Source organism: Rhinatrema bivittatum, chromosome 11, assembly GCF_901001135.1.
Source record: "Rhinatrema bivittatum chromosome 11, aRhiBiv1.1, whole genome shotgun sequence".
Classification (NCBI taxonomy): domain Eukaryota; kingdom Metazoa; phylum Chordata; class Amphibia; order Gymnophiona; family Rhinatrematidae; genus Rhinatrema; species Rhinatrema bivittatum.
Genome location: NC_042625.1, coordinates 55,855,433 through 55,872,051, shown reverse-complemented (window position 1 = coordinate 55,872,051; position 16,619 = coordinate 55,855,433). Strand labels below are relative to the sequence as shown.

General features: G+C 43.9%; 1 protein-coding gene across 1 annotated transcript in view; it reads left to right on the top strand.

Moving 5' to 3' along the window:
• The window catches only part of LZTR1 (leucine zipper like transcription regulator 1), an 84,448-nt gene that overhangs the window by 35,149 nt on the left and 32,680 nt on the right, over nucleotides 1–16,619 (top strand). The window contains exons 10-11 of the mRNA XM_029619773.1: nucleotides 786–896; nucleotides 12,031–12,123. Coding sequence (XP_029475633.1) covers nucleotides 786–896; nucleotides 12,031–12,123 — 204 coding nt within the window. The remainder of the gene's footprint in view (nucleotides 1–785; nucleotides 897–12,030; nucleotides 12,124–16,619) is intronic.

The following is a 16,619-nucleotide window of genomic DNA, read 5'->3' as shown; positions in this document are numbered from 1 at the left end:
GCCTATGAATGATTTTTGTGGCTGCTGTATATAGGGGTGTGGTGGTTCCGTTCCCATTCTCTCAATGGGGTCAGATTCAGTATTCCATTTATTTAGTAGTACCAAAGGGGGGGGAGGTGTCTGTTGCCCTTTTCTGGACTTGAAGCAGCTCACGAAAGCTCTGAAGATGTTCCATTTCAGGGTGGAGATGCTGAAGTCTGTTATAGTAGCAGCGTGACTAAGAGAATTGATCACCCCGACTCCATCAGCATGCTTACATGCTCACCTCCCACTACACTTCATGCATATGATGAAATGAGCTTATACCTCAGCAAGTCAGTCTATAAGATGGTACTAGCCTCTGTGTTGATTTTTGTTACTTCAAACCAGCATGACTTCCCCTCTGGAAATAAGTGTCTGCTTAGCCTTTCACCCATAAAATGATGCTGCAGTACTGACGCAAGGTGTGAGGCTACAAGGAAGGAGAGAGGCAGTGTATAGGGACTCCTTAAGCAGCAGATGGGAAGGAGCACAGAGAGAGTTTTGTGCTCAAAGCTTTCTGAGGAAAACTGGATGGGATGGCGTAAGGAAGAGAGGCTGTGCATGATGGCTCCTTGAGAAGAGTCAAATGGAAGGCATAAGGAGAGAAGCTGTGCACTGATGGCTCTCTGAGAACTGGATGGGAAGCACTAAGGGCTTAATAGAGAGGACGCGTAGTGGCTTGTTTTTCCTGTCTACTACAGTAGGTGGCCAGAGAAATCCTGTCAGCTCTGGCCTATTCTCAGACCTCTGCTTCTCTCAAACAGCTACCCAGCGGAAGGCTTTTCCATGCTGCAGCAGTGATCTGCGATGCCGTGTACATCTTTGGCGGTACGGTGGATAACAATGTGCGCAGTGGAGAAATGTATCGCTTCCAGGTAAGGGCTGTTGTGTTTGTGCATGAGTAAAGCGGTAAGCATGGCCACAGGTCTGCTAGTGCTGAGTTAGGCATTGGAGTCCACAAAGCATCAGAGGGCAAGCAAAGAGCTCAGATTCATTATAGATTTTAGCAGCAGTAACACTTTTTTCTTTCCCCCACTTATGGTTTGTTTTGCTTTTTTAAATTGTTATTTATTCATCTATACAACTACGACAGTAAGATATGAGAAAGTAAAATGAACAGGCAGAGAGTCAATTCAATTTGTGTTCTGCCCTAATTCCAGTAAACAGACTAGATATGGTTTTAAGCACCTAAAACTCCCTTATTTATTTATTTATTTAACAACTTTTAATATACCGACGTTCGTATGGCACATCACGCCGGTTTACAGGTAACTCAAATATAGGAGGAAATTACAATGAACAGGGAGCATGGGATGGGAGCAGGCCAGAAAGAGGAGAGGGGAAGGGGAGACAGGAGAAGAGAGGGAAGAGTGCAGAAGCAAGATTCTTTAGTGAGGCAAGATCAGCCACCTTACTACTCGGGAACTCCAAATGTGCATCATCTTCCAATAGAACACTTTGGTTAAATATGCAGCATTACTCGCTCTACAGTTAACTTTTGGCCCATCCCAAAGGATGAGCTTCTGTCCCTAGCAGCTTTATAAATAATGACCCACTGACATTCTTTGTGTTCGTGGGGAAGTTACTTATCTCTTGTTGCCTTTGGTTCTTGCTTGGATTGTAAACTCTTTAAGACAGGGACTTATTGTACCTGAAAAACGTTAAACTGCCTTGAGCTAAAATTGAAAAGATGATCTAGAAATACAAAATATTATAAAATAATATAGATGCGCACAGAGAATAGGGTGTCTAAGGAATTTCACAGCTTCTCCGTTGCCAAGCAGGATGAATCAGCCACAGAGGTGGACAACGAAATTTGATGGTTCCAACATGAAACAGCTCTTGAAGCTCAAAAGAATCAAAAGGTTGTGAGAGGACAGCTACTAAGAGGTTGTTTGAAGCATGAGTGAGAGTTCCAGCACTTCCTGAGCTTTGCCAGTATTCTTGTGTCTGCTCTTTTGACTGAATGTGTGTTCAATTCTGCCAGGTTATGTAAAGTACATTTATTTAGATGTTCTTTTGTTTCCTTTAATACTTCTCCTGCAGGATATTTGCATATTTATTTAATTAAAAAAAATTATATACCACCTGTCAAAATTTCTAGGTGGTTTACAATAAAACAATCATAATTAGACATCAGTGACCAACTAAAATACATTATACATTAAACCATATTCTAAAACAGCATATATAAAAGTATTGAGAGTAAAAATATTTTTTTTTCTAGTGTTATTTTTTTCCTCATGGACCTCTTAGTCTCTGTGGAGCAGAAAATAAAGTGCACAGTTTTAAAAATTATTTGCTTTACAATTCTAGATTGGGTTTTTTTTATTTGTTTTTTTATCATGGTGGAAAACCAATTGATCAGTTTCAGGCGGTGTCCCCAATTTTTAGTTGAAAAATGTCTATTATGGCTCACCACTCAAAATGTTCCAGATGCCTTAGTCTGTCCCCCATTATGTACAGCATGCTAAGATGTTGCCCAGAGGTAGACAGATCAAAGGAATGAAACTGAAAGCATTCCTCTCTTCACCACTTAAGTCACTCAGCCATCTACTTCACTCAGATGTGCAGGACAATTGACGCCGTTTCTCAGTGATTGTATAAAATCATAAGCTATACCATGTAGGTCAGACCAAGGCCCATTGAACATTCTGTCTCTGACAATAGCCAGTTTCAGTCACAAGTACTCGGCAGATCCCAAAAAGTAGACCTATTTCTTGTTGCTCACTTCCAGAGGTAAGTAATGACTTTCCAAAATCAACCTGGTTAATAACTGTTTGAAAATTATCCAAACCTCTTTTTGAACCTGGCTTGACCAAGTCCTGTGACAAATTTCAAAGCTTAATTGTGCTCTGAGTTATAAATACTTCAACGATTTATTTTAAGTCTGCCGGTTGTTCGTTTCATGGAGTGTCCTCTTTCTTAAATACTATATTTAAGAGTAAATAAGAATCTCCTATTTACCCATTCCACCCCTCTTATGATTTTATAAACCTCTATCATATCACCTTTCAGTTGTCTCTTCTCTAAGCTGCTGCCGTGCACCGAACTAAGGATTTCAAAGTATTGTCCACAAGGTCTCTAAGGTCCTTTCTTACAGGACAAGCAGGATGGTAGTCCTCACATATGGGTGACATCACAGGATGGAGCCCAATCACGGAACACTTCTGTCAAAGTTTCCAGAACTTTGACTGGCCCCTACTGGGCATGCCTAGCATGGCACTAACCCTGCAGCCAGCAGGGGTCCCTCTTCAGTCTTCTTTTTTCCGCACAGCAGTAGCCACGCAGTTAAGGAGCTCTGCAGAGATTCCTGACAGGAATTTTCCTCACGGAATTACTAAAATTAAATTTACCCCACAGGGGTCCCTCCTTTAACTTTTTCAAGCCACGGTACTCTGGTAAGTGTTTTTACCCGTTTTCCGTCGATTACCGTCTAGTTTGGCCCTCGCGGCCTACTGGCCATCGACCGTACCGTGGCTCAATTTTTTTATGGCCATGGCGTCTGGGTTCCGCCGGTGCCCGGACTGTAATCGCACCATGTCCATCACAGACCCTCACAAAGTCTGTGTAATGTGTCTTAGATGTGAGCACGATGTCCTAACCTGCACCAAATGTGCCCTAATGACACCAAAAGGTCGCAAGGCTAGAATGGAGAAGATGGAACTTCTCTTCCGTGCTCAAACCCCGACGCCATCTATTGCATCAACATCATCAGAACCGGCACCGTCAACTTCGCGCCAGCATCGACCTCCGGCTTAATCCTTGGTAGGAAAGACATTTGGTCCTGGTTAGGTGCATAAACTAATAGTAGCGAATATATATCCTTACCCATTTTAATTTTAAGGAAAACAAATCGCTGAAGAAATTAATATTCCCACCCCAGCATATCTGTTATCTTTCCCTGCTGCGGCTAAATATGCATGTGGATATTCCTAAGGATACCAGGTGTTCGTGTCTCTTGCGAATATGAGTTTCTTGTAAAAAGGCCACTGTAAAATTCAACCTTTTCATATCTCTCAGGAGTAAGTACTGTTTTCTATATGTATTTAATCCCTTTACATTAAAGGTGGCAACACAAATCATTTCTTATGTGGTGTATGTTGGTGAAAAAGAATGAAGCAAAGGCTGGATCAGCTGCTTAGTGTTCCCGCACCAGTCGGTACGTGTAAAGAAGTATTGGCATAGAAAGTTCCCATCCCGGAGTAGCATCATGTATGTGCATTCTGTTCCCACACTGTTACCCAGGGCTACGTTCCCTCTCTTCATAATCCGCTGTCCCTCCACGGATTCCACCCTAGGGGTATACATCACCCAAGACAATCCGGCCCCCTTTCCACCCCTCCCCCACCTCCTAAACAATAAAGTGAACATTAAACTTTAAACGTCATCACCCATAATCTAACTTCTGATGATTAAACGCAACGCTGAGCTATACCTGCATTGCAAACTTGGGAAACATATTACAGTTCAGTCTTGTTATAGTACGAAGCTTTCCCTTTACTTAATAAAACACAGTAAAAGTTCGCTTTAGCCCTGCTCCGGCAAGCTGTCTTGAAATGGTGGCAGTTTATGAGCCTCTCTTTGGCAGTTCTACTCGTTGCCATTTTGGAGCCGCAGCCACCCAGGCCCAGGAGACGCTGCTGTTTGTACAGATGGGTGAAGAGTAAGGCCTGCTTGACAAAAGATGTCAGTGGCTTCCACTGAAGTTTTCAGTCGATACGTTTTGCCTTCTATTTGGAAAGTCAGGGCAAATGGAAAATTCCAACGATATTTTATATCCGCACGGCGCAGTGTCTCAGTGACAGCCCTCAGTTCGAATCTCTTTTTCAAGGTACTGGCAGCTAAATCTTGGTAAACGGAGACTTCAAGGGAGTTCCAGTCCCAGTGTTTTTTCTTGCGCGCTATTGCCAAGTTGCTTTCTTTCTGGATATAACTATGAAAGTTTAAAATGATATCCCGCAGTCTGTTATCCCTGCGCGCCCCTAAGGCTCGATGTGTATATTCGATTTTGATGAAAGGGGCCTCCTGCTCCTCCAGCGATGCAGCTCCAGATGGTGGTTGTGTAAGAAGAAAGGCGCAGAAGGATCTCGCGGCGGCCATGCTATCTGCAAATTCTGCCGTTTCTGAGATCCCACGGGGCCAGATGTTAAGGCGCCGGGACCGGTTCTCTAAGTCTTCAAGCTTTTCAGAGAGCGTGATCAACTCCATTTGAGTCTCTTCTCTATGCCGATTCGTGACTGTTCACTCGAATATCAAGCTCATCAACTCTTGGCCTAATGCCATAAAGTCTTCCCGTAGCTCAGAGAAAGAAGTTAGCAGGTCCTCCTTATGCTACTTCATTTCGGCGCGTAGCTTTACAAACCACTCAGTAGAGACTTAGTAGGCAAATCAGAGAGGGTCGGAACAAAGTCCGCTGTAGCTTGTGGGGAAAGGATCGGGGCTTCTGTTTCCGACCTGTCTCCGTCTCCCGCCACACAGTCCGCTATGTCAGGCTCTGGTTTTCTCATTTCCGCCGCCATTCCGCCTTTTTTCCTTGTGAACATCAGTCCAGATTAATGAAAAGCTTGAGCTAACTCTAGCGATTGTGGAAGTCCGCGTTGCTTGCTAATTCAGATGGATGAGGTGAGGGTTTGTGGGAGCTGGAAAATTAAGCGGCCATCTTGCCTCGTGGTGTGTAGCGCCCCCCTGCCGTCATTTCTGTTTCTGTATTGACAATATTCTATGTCACCAGCTGAGAAATATAGGGATTGATAGAAATGTACTAAGATGGTTCACCTCATTCATTGCAGATAGATCTTTCCAGGTAAAACTAGGCAATCACATATCTGACACATTCCAGTACATAGCGCTGAACCCTGCGGAACACCTGTTATCAGCAACCCTATTTTATATATATATATATATATAAAATATGCTACCGTTGTGCAAATTACTAACAGAGCTAGGAATTAATTTCTTTCTGTATGCGGACAATCTGCAATTCTATATCCCTCTAAAAAAATTCTTTTGAGAAAACAGCATCACTCATCTCTGAATATATGATCACAATAAAAGAAAAACTTGCACAACTGAAACTCTGCATGAATCTTAAAAACAAATTAAGTTGGTTGAGCCGAAATCCACCAAAATCTATTCCTCCAGGTATTGATCTTGGAAATCACCATTTAATCCCAGCAACTCAAGTAAGAGCTCTAGGAGTCCAAATTGATGAAAATCTAACAATGAAAGCCCACATTAGCAAACTGATCAAATCTGGCTTCTACAAGCTGCAAATCCTAAACTGACTGAAACCTTTACTATGCATAGTTGATTTCAGAACAGTATAACAATCTCTAATATTCTCTAACCTAGATTACTGTAATTCCCTACTTCTAGGACTTCTGCCTAGTCACTTAAATCCACTACAAGTACTGCAAAATGCCGCAGGCAGACTTTTGAATGGAACAAGGAAATACAACCACATAATAAAAGGATTAGGGGGCATTCCATGAAGTTAGCAAGTAGCACATTTAAGACTAATCGGAGAAAATTCTTTTTCACTCAATGCACAATAAAGCTCTGGAATTTGTTGCCAGAGGATGTGGTTAGTGCAGCTGGGTTCAACAAAGGTTTGGATAAGTTCTTGGAGGAGAAGTCCATTAACTGCTATTAATCAAGTTTACTTAGGGAATAGCCACTGCTATTAATTGCATCAGTAGCATGGGATCTTCTTAGTATTTGGGTAATTGCCAGGTTCTTGTGGCCTGGTTTGACCTCTGTTGGAAACAGGATGCTGGGCTTGATGGACCCTTGGTCTGACCCAGCATGGCAATTTCTTAAGTTCTTATCACCCCAACTCTGATAGCATTGCATTGGTTCCCTGTATAATCAAGAATATTATACAAAGTTCTAACAATAGTATTCAACAACATTAATCTAAGCAACGATATGATGGGAATAACATTTAAACCACATATTCCCACACAAACTCTTAGATCCCAGAATAAAGGACTACTAGAAATTCTGACCATAAGAAATTCTCATCTCAAACAGACTTTAGAGACTGAGCGATATCAATTGCTGGCCCAAAGCTATGGAACTCACTGCCAGAGCATCTTCGAACAATAACAGACAATAAGAAATTTAAGAAAGACCTGAAAACTTGGTTCCCTGTACGTACCCGGATCAGTCCAGATTATGGGTTATGCCTCCCTTCCAGCAGATGGAGACAGAGAAAAACTTGAAGAGCACACCTCTTAATTTGGAGTGCCACCTGCATCTCTTCAGTGTTTCTCTGTCTCCAGCAGATGGAGGTGGCAATCTCTGCAGGCTTGACCTTTCTGTCAGCTCGATACAGTAAAGTGGGGCCGTGGTTACCCCGCTCCTAACCCGCTTTCTACTCACTTTACGGCCGCGTTAGTTCAACCTGCGATACACTATCCCCTTTAACCCATCCTTACTGCCTCTTTAAATCCCCAGGTAACCCCTTCCGCCCGCGGCATGTATATCAGATGTAAACGATCGAATTAGCTATTCCCTCCCATACAGTAACGCACGCCCCGACTATCGCTATTTTACCCTGCCATTTTTGCCCCGCGTTTAACCTGCTAACTTACCGCCTACCCTTACCCCTGCGTTAGAGGCAGGGGTAATGGTAGACGGCAAACTTTCCCCCAAAAGGAAATCTCTAAAAACCTAAAATCCCCTCCTCCCAAAGCGACTCGACATTACTTTCTGTTGTTTTCTTACCTTTTGTTGCTTTTCAGCCCCTTCCCTTCTCTGCCACCCTCCGGATGGGGCAGCCGGCGGCGAAAGCGGCTCACAGTGGTCCCCCCCGCGCAGGTCCCAGTTCTCCTGGCTCGGCAACAGCAACAGCAGTACAACAGCTAGGGCTCCATCTACCCCAATCCTTCCTTCCTTCCTGGCTCGGCCAAATTGTGAAGCGGCTTGCAGCGTCATGCATGGAGTTGTAACTGATATCTCCTTTGGAGTTTTAGAGCCTGCTGGATTAATGAGGGGGGGGGTCACAGCTTGCATATATAATTATTGCTCCCTTGCTGAAAAGGATTTTCTGTTATTCCACGAAAGCATTGGCCAACTCTTGGTCAGAGCTGCTATGGTGGGTGTCTCCGTCAGGGGCTTTGATGAGCGGCGACTTGGTCATCATTGCCAGTCTTCCAAGCACTTCTCTGTATCGCTCCATGGTGAGACCGCACCTTGAATAGTGTACACAATTTTGGTCACCGCATCTCAAGAAAGATATAGTTGCAATGGAGAAGGTACAGAGAAGGGCAACCAAAATGATAAAATGGATGGAAATGCTCCCCTATGAGGAAAGACTAAAGAGGTTAGACTGTTCAGTTTGGAGAAGAGACAGCTGAGGGGGGGATATGACAGAGGTCTTTAAAATCGAGAGGTCTAGAACGGGTAAATCTGAATCGGTTATTTACTCTTTCGGATAATAGAAGGACTAGGGGACAATCCATGAAGTTAGCATGTAGCACAATTAAGACTAATCGGAGAAAATTCTTTTTCACTCAATGCACAATAAAGCTCTGGAATTTTTGCCAGAGGATGTGGTTAGTGTAGCTGGGTTTAAAAAAGGTTTGGATAAGTTCTTGGAGGTGAAGTCCATTACCTGCTATTAATCAAGTTGACTTAGAAAATAGCCACTGCTATTACTAGCATCAATAGTGTGGGATATACTTAGTTTTAGGGTACATGGAAGGAGGTGGATTGTTCTGAAGTTGGTAAATGTGGGGGATGTTGTTCTCCCTATGTTTCCTTGTTTTCTGTTAGTTATTTAGATTTCTTGCTGTTATGGACATGACATAAATAAATTAATACATTAATAAGAGTAAAGAGAAGAGACAATGATGGATTGTTGGTGGTCTTAAAGTTGTCCACAGTTTAGCTTTTGCAGAATGTACTGGCAGGCAGAGCTATATATGAGGGGCGACATCAGTGAGCTCTTGATCTGTTTCCATTTGCTGGTAGGAGTGCATAACCCACTTGTGTGGACTAGCCTGACTGTTCTAGAGGAAAGAAAATTATCAGGTAAGTAGTAATTTCACCTTGATCAGGCCCCAGGCACTTGTAACAGACATCATGGCCATCTGTGTGGGACATCTTGCAGCTACTGTGTGAGGCCTTCTTGGATCTGGGTATACTGAAAATTCCTCTTTTTTTTCCTTTTATTTTTTTTTTTTATATAATGCTGAAAAGTGATTTTGAGGGGCTCCCGATTCAGTGAGGCAACATAAAAAAAATAAATGACTGCAAGAGCAGGTCAATTGAAAAAGTAGAGAGAGAGAGGGCATACATCCGTGTGAAAGCTTGGACAAAAAAAGACAGGGGACTCACGAGGCAGCATGCTCGTGCACACTCGGTAGTAGAATTTTACTAAGCTAGAGAGATGGGTCCGTTTGGCGTGTGTCATGGCTAATTCAGCCCTGCTTACAGTCTGAGAACAAATGAATAATTAGATGTCAATATTCTACATAAACAAGCAGGGAGGAATAGATTTCCATTTCCTATGCATAGAACCATGTAGTTATGGAATTAGGCTATTTCTGCACCAGCCATCTATCTCCAAAAAGAAAAGAATGTCCTAGCAGACAAGCTTAGTCAATATCTTGAACCCTACGAGTAGTCTGTCGACCAAGAAGTAGCCAATGAATTGTTTCACCAATAGGACACTCCTCAAATAAATCTCTTTATGTTGGATTCCAACAATAAGATCCCAGTGTTTTGCTCCACAAGACCAAGCATGAACTGTCTTACCATAGATGCATTCAACATCTCTTGAGGTTTTTGGCTTCTAGATGCCTAGCCACCGACTTTATAATTTCAAAAACTCTTCAAAACTAAAATGAAACAGAGGCTCAATAATCCTCTTAGCCTCCTATTGGCCACATTAGTTTGGGTTCCCTCATCTTTACAAACTATCCATGAAAATACCAATTCAATTGGTGATTGCTCCAAAATTAATAAGTCAAAACCAGGAAGAATGCCTTCATCTCAACATACATTATTTAGCTGTCTCAGTATGAAGGGTGAGTGCCATATTCCTGAGAAGATCGTAAGAAATTTGGCTAGCATCTAGAGAACAGTCCACTAGGAAATCCTACAAATTTAAGCAGAAGATTCTTTTTACCTCACTTATATTATGTCATTACTTTTATTTTCCTATTTTAATCATTTTAATTTGTTGTATATTATACTGCAATTTTATTTGTTTTGATCTTTTGTTATGCTTTTCTAACTTAGCTTTAATTTGTTAGCCTTATTTGATTTTGTTTGTACATCACTTTGTTTTACAACTGTAATTAATTGCGATTAATCAAGCAATAATAAACATTATGATGGCGTTATTTTGACGAATCCGAATGACGGTATATAAAACTCATTAAATAAATAAATAAACATTCTCACTATGGTGTTTGCAAGAAGAGCAAGATCCATGCACACACATTTCTATAACGCTTCTGTAATATCTGTTTTATTTATCCAGTTCAGGCTTAAATGCATATTCTGTAAGGTCCACTCCTATATCCTTTACTCATTTTTTGTCCTATGTGTACAAACACTCAAAACAGTTTATAAAGCTAACTTATACAAATACAGCATCTAAGCAGCATAGCAGCAAATCATAAAGAATTGGATGGAGATCCTATTTTCATACATCCCTTAGTGTCCAGATTCATGAAGTGGTTATTTTAAGGTAAGCCCTCTAACAGAAGACCTCCAGCCACATAAGATCTAAAGAAGTTTCTTTCTCAACACATGAGAGCACCCTTTCAGCCTCAGGAATCTGTAGACTCTGCAAGTATCTCTTATGGAAGGAGTCATGTTGCCTCAAAGGAAAAGTGAGCTTCAAGCACTAGTATCTTATCCTCCATACTTAAATTCTTCCACAAAGAATAGTTCCCCAAGGAAACCCAGGTACTTACTTATTTGCGTTGCCTCTATCTACACTCAAGGGAAGCATGCGCTCTGGGGATAGGGAAATACCTACACTACCTGCATGTAATCTATTTTAACGTGCTAAAAAGGCAAAATATAAATAAATACATCCATCATTGCTTCCCTTTTTTCATCCAACCCCTGGTGTTGGGTAACCTTCAACCTTGAATTCACCACTTTTGTAGCTGATTCATCCTGCTTGTCAACAGAGAAAGTAAAGTTGCTTAGCTATAATAGGGGTTCTCCATAGACAGCAGGATATATCAGACACACCCATGAAGTTGAATTCTAAGCTTTGTATTATACTGGAGAGGCTCCTGAAGGGCCAGCTGTGTCGGAGCTTCCACACATAAGCTGTTTCTTTCGGCACTGTTGGATGACACCACCCACTTATGTATCTGATTTATCCCGCTGTCTGCAGAGAACCTCTGTTACAGGCAAGCAACTTTGCTTTGCCTGTTCCACCTTTTAGCAAAAGTCTTGGACAGAACTGCAGCTCCATGTTATATGTATGTAGGAGCCAACCTGCCACATCTTTTCTAGCTAAGGGAATTAGAAGTACCACATTTTAAAAGAAGAGGGAAGTCTGGTATGTTTGATGTAGTGGCCTATATAGCAACTCATGATTCCCCATTTACGGTATGTTTAAAAAGGAAGTAGATAAGGTGGGACAGAAGTACAGTCCGTTTTTCTTTCTCCCATTATTGCGGATCATGTCCTCCCATTGGCTGGTCTCTGCATTTCACCAGCAGGGATGATATGTGGAATGGAATTAGCTTTGAGGCATTGTGGGAGATTTTCTGTGGACATTGCTCACATCAGTGATGGATTGGCCCATTGAACCTGATTTGATTTCCCAAGTCCAGTTCCAGCTATTCAGGCTAATAGGGGCAGGCAATGCTGCAGAGACAGAGATCTCAGCCCCAGGGAAGGGAGCACCAGGGTTTACTTGCACCTTGCATCCTGGAAATGACTTCAGAGAAATAAGGCCATCAGAACTGGTGTTAGACTCAGTCCCTGGCATTCAAGCACCCCTTGAACTATTTATCCTCTTTCTTTCAGTTTTCTTCATACCCAAAGTGCACGTTACATGAAGATTACAGACGGCTATGGGAGAACCGGCAGTTCTGTGATCTGGAATTTGTCTTGGGGGAGGTGAGCAAATTTGTAAGCTTTAGGAAAATCTATATAAACCATAGAAGGAAACCCAAGCATAACACAATGATAGCATATAATTAGAAGGAACGAGTAGCTCACTGTAACACGAGTTCCTGTTCATACCTCAGATTCTGCCTCCCTACCAGCAAATAGAGACAGAGAAGAAAAACTTGACTGTCACTGCTGCTTAAGGTAGTGTGCCACCTGCAGGCCCTCAGTATGTCTCTGTTCCCAGCAGATGGTAGAGGTGTAAAGCCTGCAGTCTAGGATTAGGGGGAAAAAAGCTAAATCAAAAAGAGGTAGGAGCAGTTCTCCCAGGGGTGGAGGTTGGGGGGTGGTCAGGTGCCTGGCAGGACCATCCTCCCTGGTAGAGGAAGGCAACACTTTTCTGGAGCTCGCATCTACATTCATGAAGAGGTTTAGACAGCTAATGGTCCAGTTCCCTCAGTGCCTCGGACAGCTCTTCCTCTCCAGCAGTGTCCTCTGCAACAGATTTCAGGAAAGTATTTCATTGATTTATTTATAATGTAAAAAAAAAAAAAAAAGACAAGGCTGCGAAGGCTGGTGTCTGAATTTTTCAAGAGGATGAGAGGGCGACACCATTCTCTGCAGGTGATCAGAGACTGCTGCTAACACAGAGGGTGTCCCGTCAGTCGGTATTTGTCCCATTGGTGAGGGGGCTAAGAGCGCTTGCCTTCAGGCAAGGCAGCATGTGCGGCTCAAGCAAAAATGATGCTGGCTAAGAATCGCAGCAAGAGCTGGCTAAGAATCGCAGCAAGAGCTTCCACAGGGCAATGTATGCACTGCGCTCCAGGGGAGAGGGCACATTAAACGGATCTCCAGGTGCCATTGGGGAAACAAGATGTGATCATCAGGGGGAAGCACCGCGGCCGCGCCAACAAGTGTGGGAACGGCAGCCATTTTGGTTTCTGGGTCGTGTGCATGAACAGCCTCAGGAGATGAAAGGGATGTCTCATTCTATCCCTGGCTATTTTGAGCCCCTCAGAGGCACCTGGGGACTCGGAAGGCGCTGAGGACATTCAGGAAGAGAATTCTGAGGAGCCGCGGGGGTTTTCATCAGAGTTTGTGTTGCTTCTTCATGAGGTCTTTCTAGCCAAGAGGGCCTACAGCCAGCAAAAAAAAACAAAGTTGGACTCGCAGAAGGGTTCTTAGAGTATCCTGCAGATGCTCAGCCTGGCAGGCCACCAGAGCACATCCAGGGAAGACTGGGATGACTTTGAAGGGATGGCAGCAACGACAGAAGGTGCTCTGGATGGAGACTTTCCGCCTGATCTTTCAGTTCCCGAGGAAGTGCCTGTGGCCAAGGGTGATGATCCTAAGGGTTGTCAGGTTATTCAAGGAAGAGGAATTATGGCCTTTAATTCTATATGTGCTGATTATAACTGGGCATTAACATACCGCAAGAAGAGTCTGATCACGAAGGAGTAGGTCCCATCATGGATGGCTTGCGGGGGTCCAGTGAAGGCCTTCTCTTTCCATAAGTCAGTAAAAAGGTTGGTGGTCAGGGAGCAGGATACGCTGGAGACCGGTCTAAAGGTGGGGAGAGCAATGGCAAAGTTGAACCCCTATAGGAGGAGGATCTTGACCTTTTAACGCTGCTGAAAATGGATGTGCCGGTTTTGCGTTGACCAAGAAAACGATCATCCCTGTGGCAGTGTCGCGCAGGACCGAAAATTAGAGATTTAGCTCGAGGATTTTTGAGGTTTCAGCACCGGGCATTAGGGCAGCTGTGTGCAGCAGCTTCATGCAAAGAGCATGTTTGCAGTGGGTATAGCACTTGAAGGTGAAGGAGTCATCCTCTCCGGCTGCAGCCAAGCAGGATGAGCACTTGGAAGCTGCGGTGGCCTATGTGGCCTCTAAGGTGGTTATGTTGGGGATTTCTGTCAGGATGCTCCTATGGTTGAGGAATTGGTCAGTGGATGTCTGATCCAAGTATCAGCTGAGTGCTCTGCCCTTTAAGGGCAAGCTTCTATTCAGTGAGGACCTAGAACAGTTGGTAAAACACCTAAGAGAGTCTAAAGGGCATAAATTGCCTGAGGATAAGCTGAAGGGAGGCAAAAGAGCCTTCCTACTCTGTTCCACTTTAGGGACAATAGGAGATATCGGCAGAATAGCGGTCCCTCCACTCCTCAGAGGTAACATGTAGGTAGGGTGCAGTCCTTTGGAGGCGGGCGGAAGCCATCTCAGGACAGCTCCGGTCAGGGAGCTGGAAGTGGTAAGAGATGGTTACGCATTAGAATTTGATTGCCCAGTCCGAGAAGCTTACGTTGTCTCCCCTTGCAGGTCCCTCAAGCAAGAAGCAGTTCACGAGATGGTAGAGCAGTTGAGATACCTGGAGGCCATAGTCCTGTTTCCTCGCAAGGAGCAGGGAACGGGCAGGTATTCTAACTACTTCCTGGTTCTAAAGAAAAAAAGAACATTCAGACCAATTTTGGATTTGAAAAAGGTAAATGCAGTTCTCAGGTTGTCTTGTTTTCAAATGGAAACACTGCGATCAGTTATGGCAGCAGTCCACAAGGTAGAGTTCCTGGCATCTTTGGATTTAATCAAAGCATATGTGCACATACCAATTCAGCTGGAACTCAGAAGTTCCAAAGATTTTTGGTTCTGCGAGAGCATTTTCAGTTTCACGTCCTTTGGGTTAGTGACGGCACCGTTTACTTTCAGCAAAGTGATGGTAGTGGTGGCTGCAGCTGTACGAAAGGAAGGAGTCGTGGTGTATCCAAATCTGGATGACTGGCTTGTTCGGGCAAAATCAGAAGCCCTATGTCAAAAGTCAGTACAGAGCATCATGGAGAGATTGCAATCTCTGGGTTGGGTGGTGAACCTAGTGACGAGCAGCCTGATTCCCTGATTGGCGTATCTGGGGGCTTGTTCCGACATCAAACTTGGCAAGGTGTTTCTCTCAGCGGACCGGTTGATGATACTACAGAGGCAGGTTTGACGCTTGTTATGGCTCTTGGTGCCCGGGTTTGGGATTATTTGCAAGTCCTAGGGTCTGTGGCATCTACACTAGATCCTGTTTCCTGGGCATTCACTCATATGTGTCCCCTTCAGAGGGCTCTTCAATCCCACTGGACCCATTGTTGGAGGAGTTTCAGATTCCCCTACCACTTGGGAGGGTGGGGGGCAGGAGGAATCCAGGTCTAATCTATTGTGGTGGCTTTCTCGGGCCAATCTGGAATGAGCAGTAGAATTGGAGATCCTGAAATGGGTGATAGTAATCACTAATGCCAGCCTTATAGGTTAGGGTGCAGGGTGTCAGGGTTAGATGGTTCAAGGCCAATGGTTACTGAAGGAGGTCTCATGGTCTATCAATTGGTTGGAAACGAGCAGGTCAGTTAGCTTTGCTTTAGTTTCAGCCGCTCTTGCATGATCAAGCATCGTGAATCTTGTCCCCCTGTCAGGGGGGAATAAAAAGTCGACTGGTCTCGTAAGAGGCTCAGAAATTTTCGCTGGATGGAGCTACACCCTGGCAGTTCTGGCGGCATCTCACATTGCTGGGGTGGACTATTTTCAAGAGGACTTTCTCAGTCAGCAAAGACTAGATTCTGGAGAATGGGAGCTGGCAGAGTCCTATTCAGAACAGGTGGGGCTATGTCATATGGATTTGATGGCATCAAGGACGAGATGCTCTGGTTCTTCCTTGGCCGCTGGGGATTCTTCTGTACATGTTCCCCTCCATGGCCCTTGGTGGGCAAAGTGTTGAGGCGAATAGAGAGGCATCCAGGCAACATGATTCTTATGGCTTCGGAGTGGCAGTAATGTCTGTGGCTTGTAGATCTAATAAACTTGGCAGTGGATGGCCCATTAAGATTTGAACACCTACAGAAATTGCTTTGTCAAGGTCCAATATTTTTGGAACAGGCGGATCACTTTTGTTTTGTTGCCTGGCTTCTGAGAAGAATCATTTGAGACAGAAGGGTTATTCCGAGGAAGTCATTGCCACTTTACTGCAAGCTAGACATCCGTAGTTTTATATTAGAATGTGGAGAGTATTCGAGACATAGTGTCTGCAGCAGGGCATACAGCTAATCCAGGTGTTGTCTCACATATTCTTGCAAGGAGATCTGTTGAAGGGGTTGGCTTTTAATTCCCTTCGGGTGCAGGTCACAGTCTTGAGCTGTCTCGGAGGTAAGGTGCAAGGAGTTTCTCTGGCTTCGCATCTAGACCTGATCAATTTTCTCCTGGGGGGGGAAGCATTTATGGCCTCCGGTGAAGAAGTTGTGTCCCTCGTGGAACTTTAATATAGTTCTCCGGCTACTTTGTAGAGTTCCGTTTGAACCCTTGAAGATCTGACCCTGAAGGTGGCCTTTTTGGTGGCTAATTGTTCAGACAGAAGGATTTCATAACTTCAGGTGTTATCGTGTAGGGGACACCTTTCTGCAGATTTTGGAACAGGGCATGTCATTGCGCATGGTGCCTTCCTTTCTGCTGAAGGTTGTGTCTACCTTTCGTCTCGGTCAGACAGT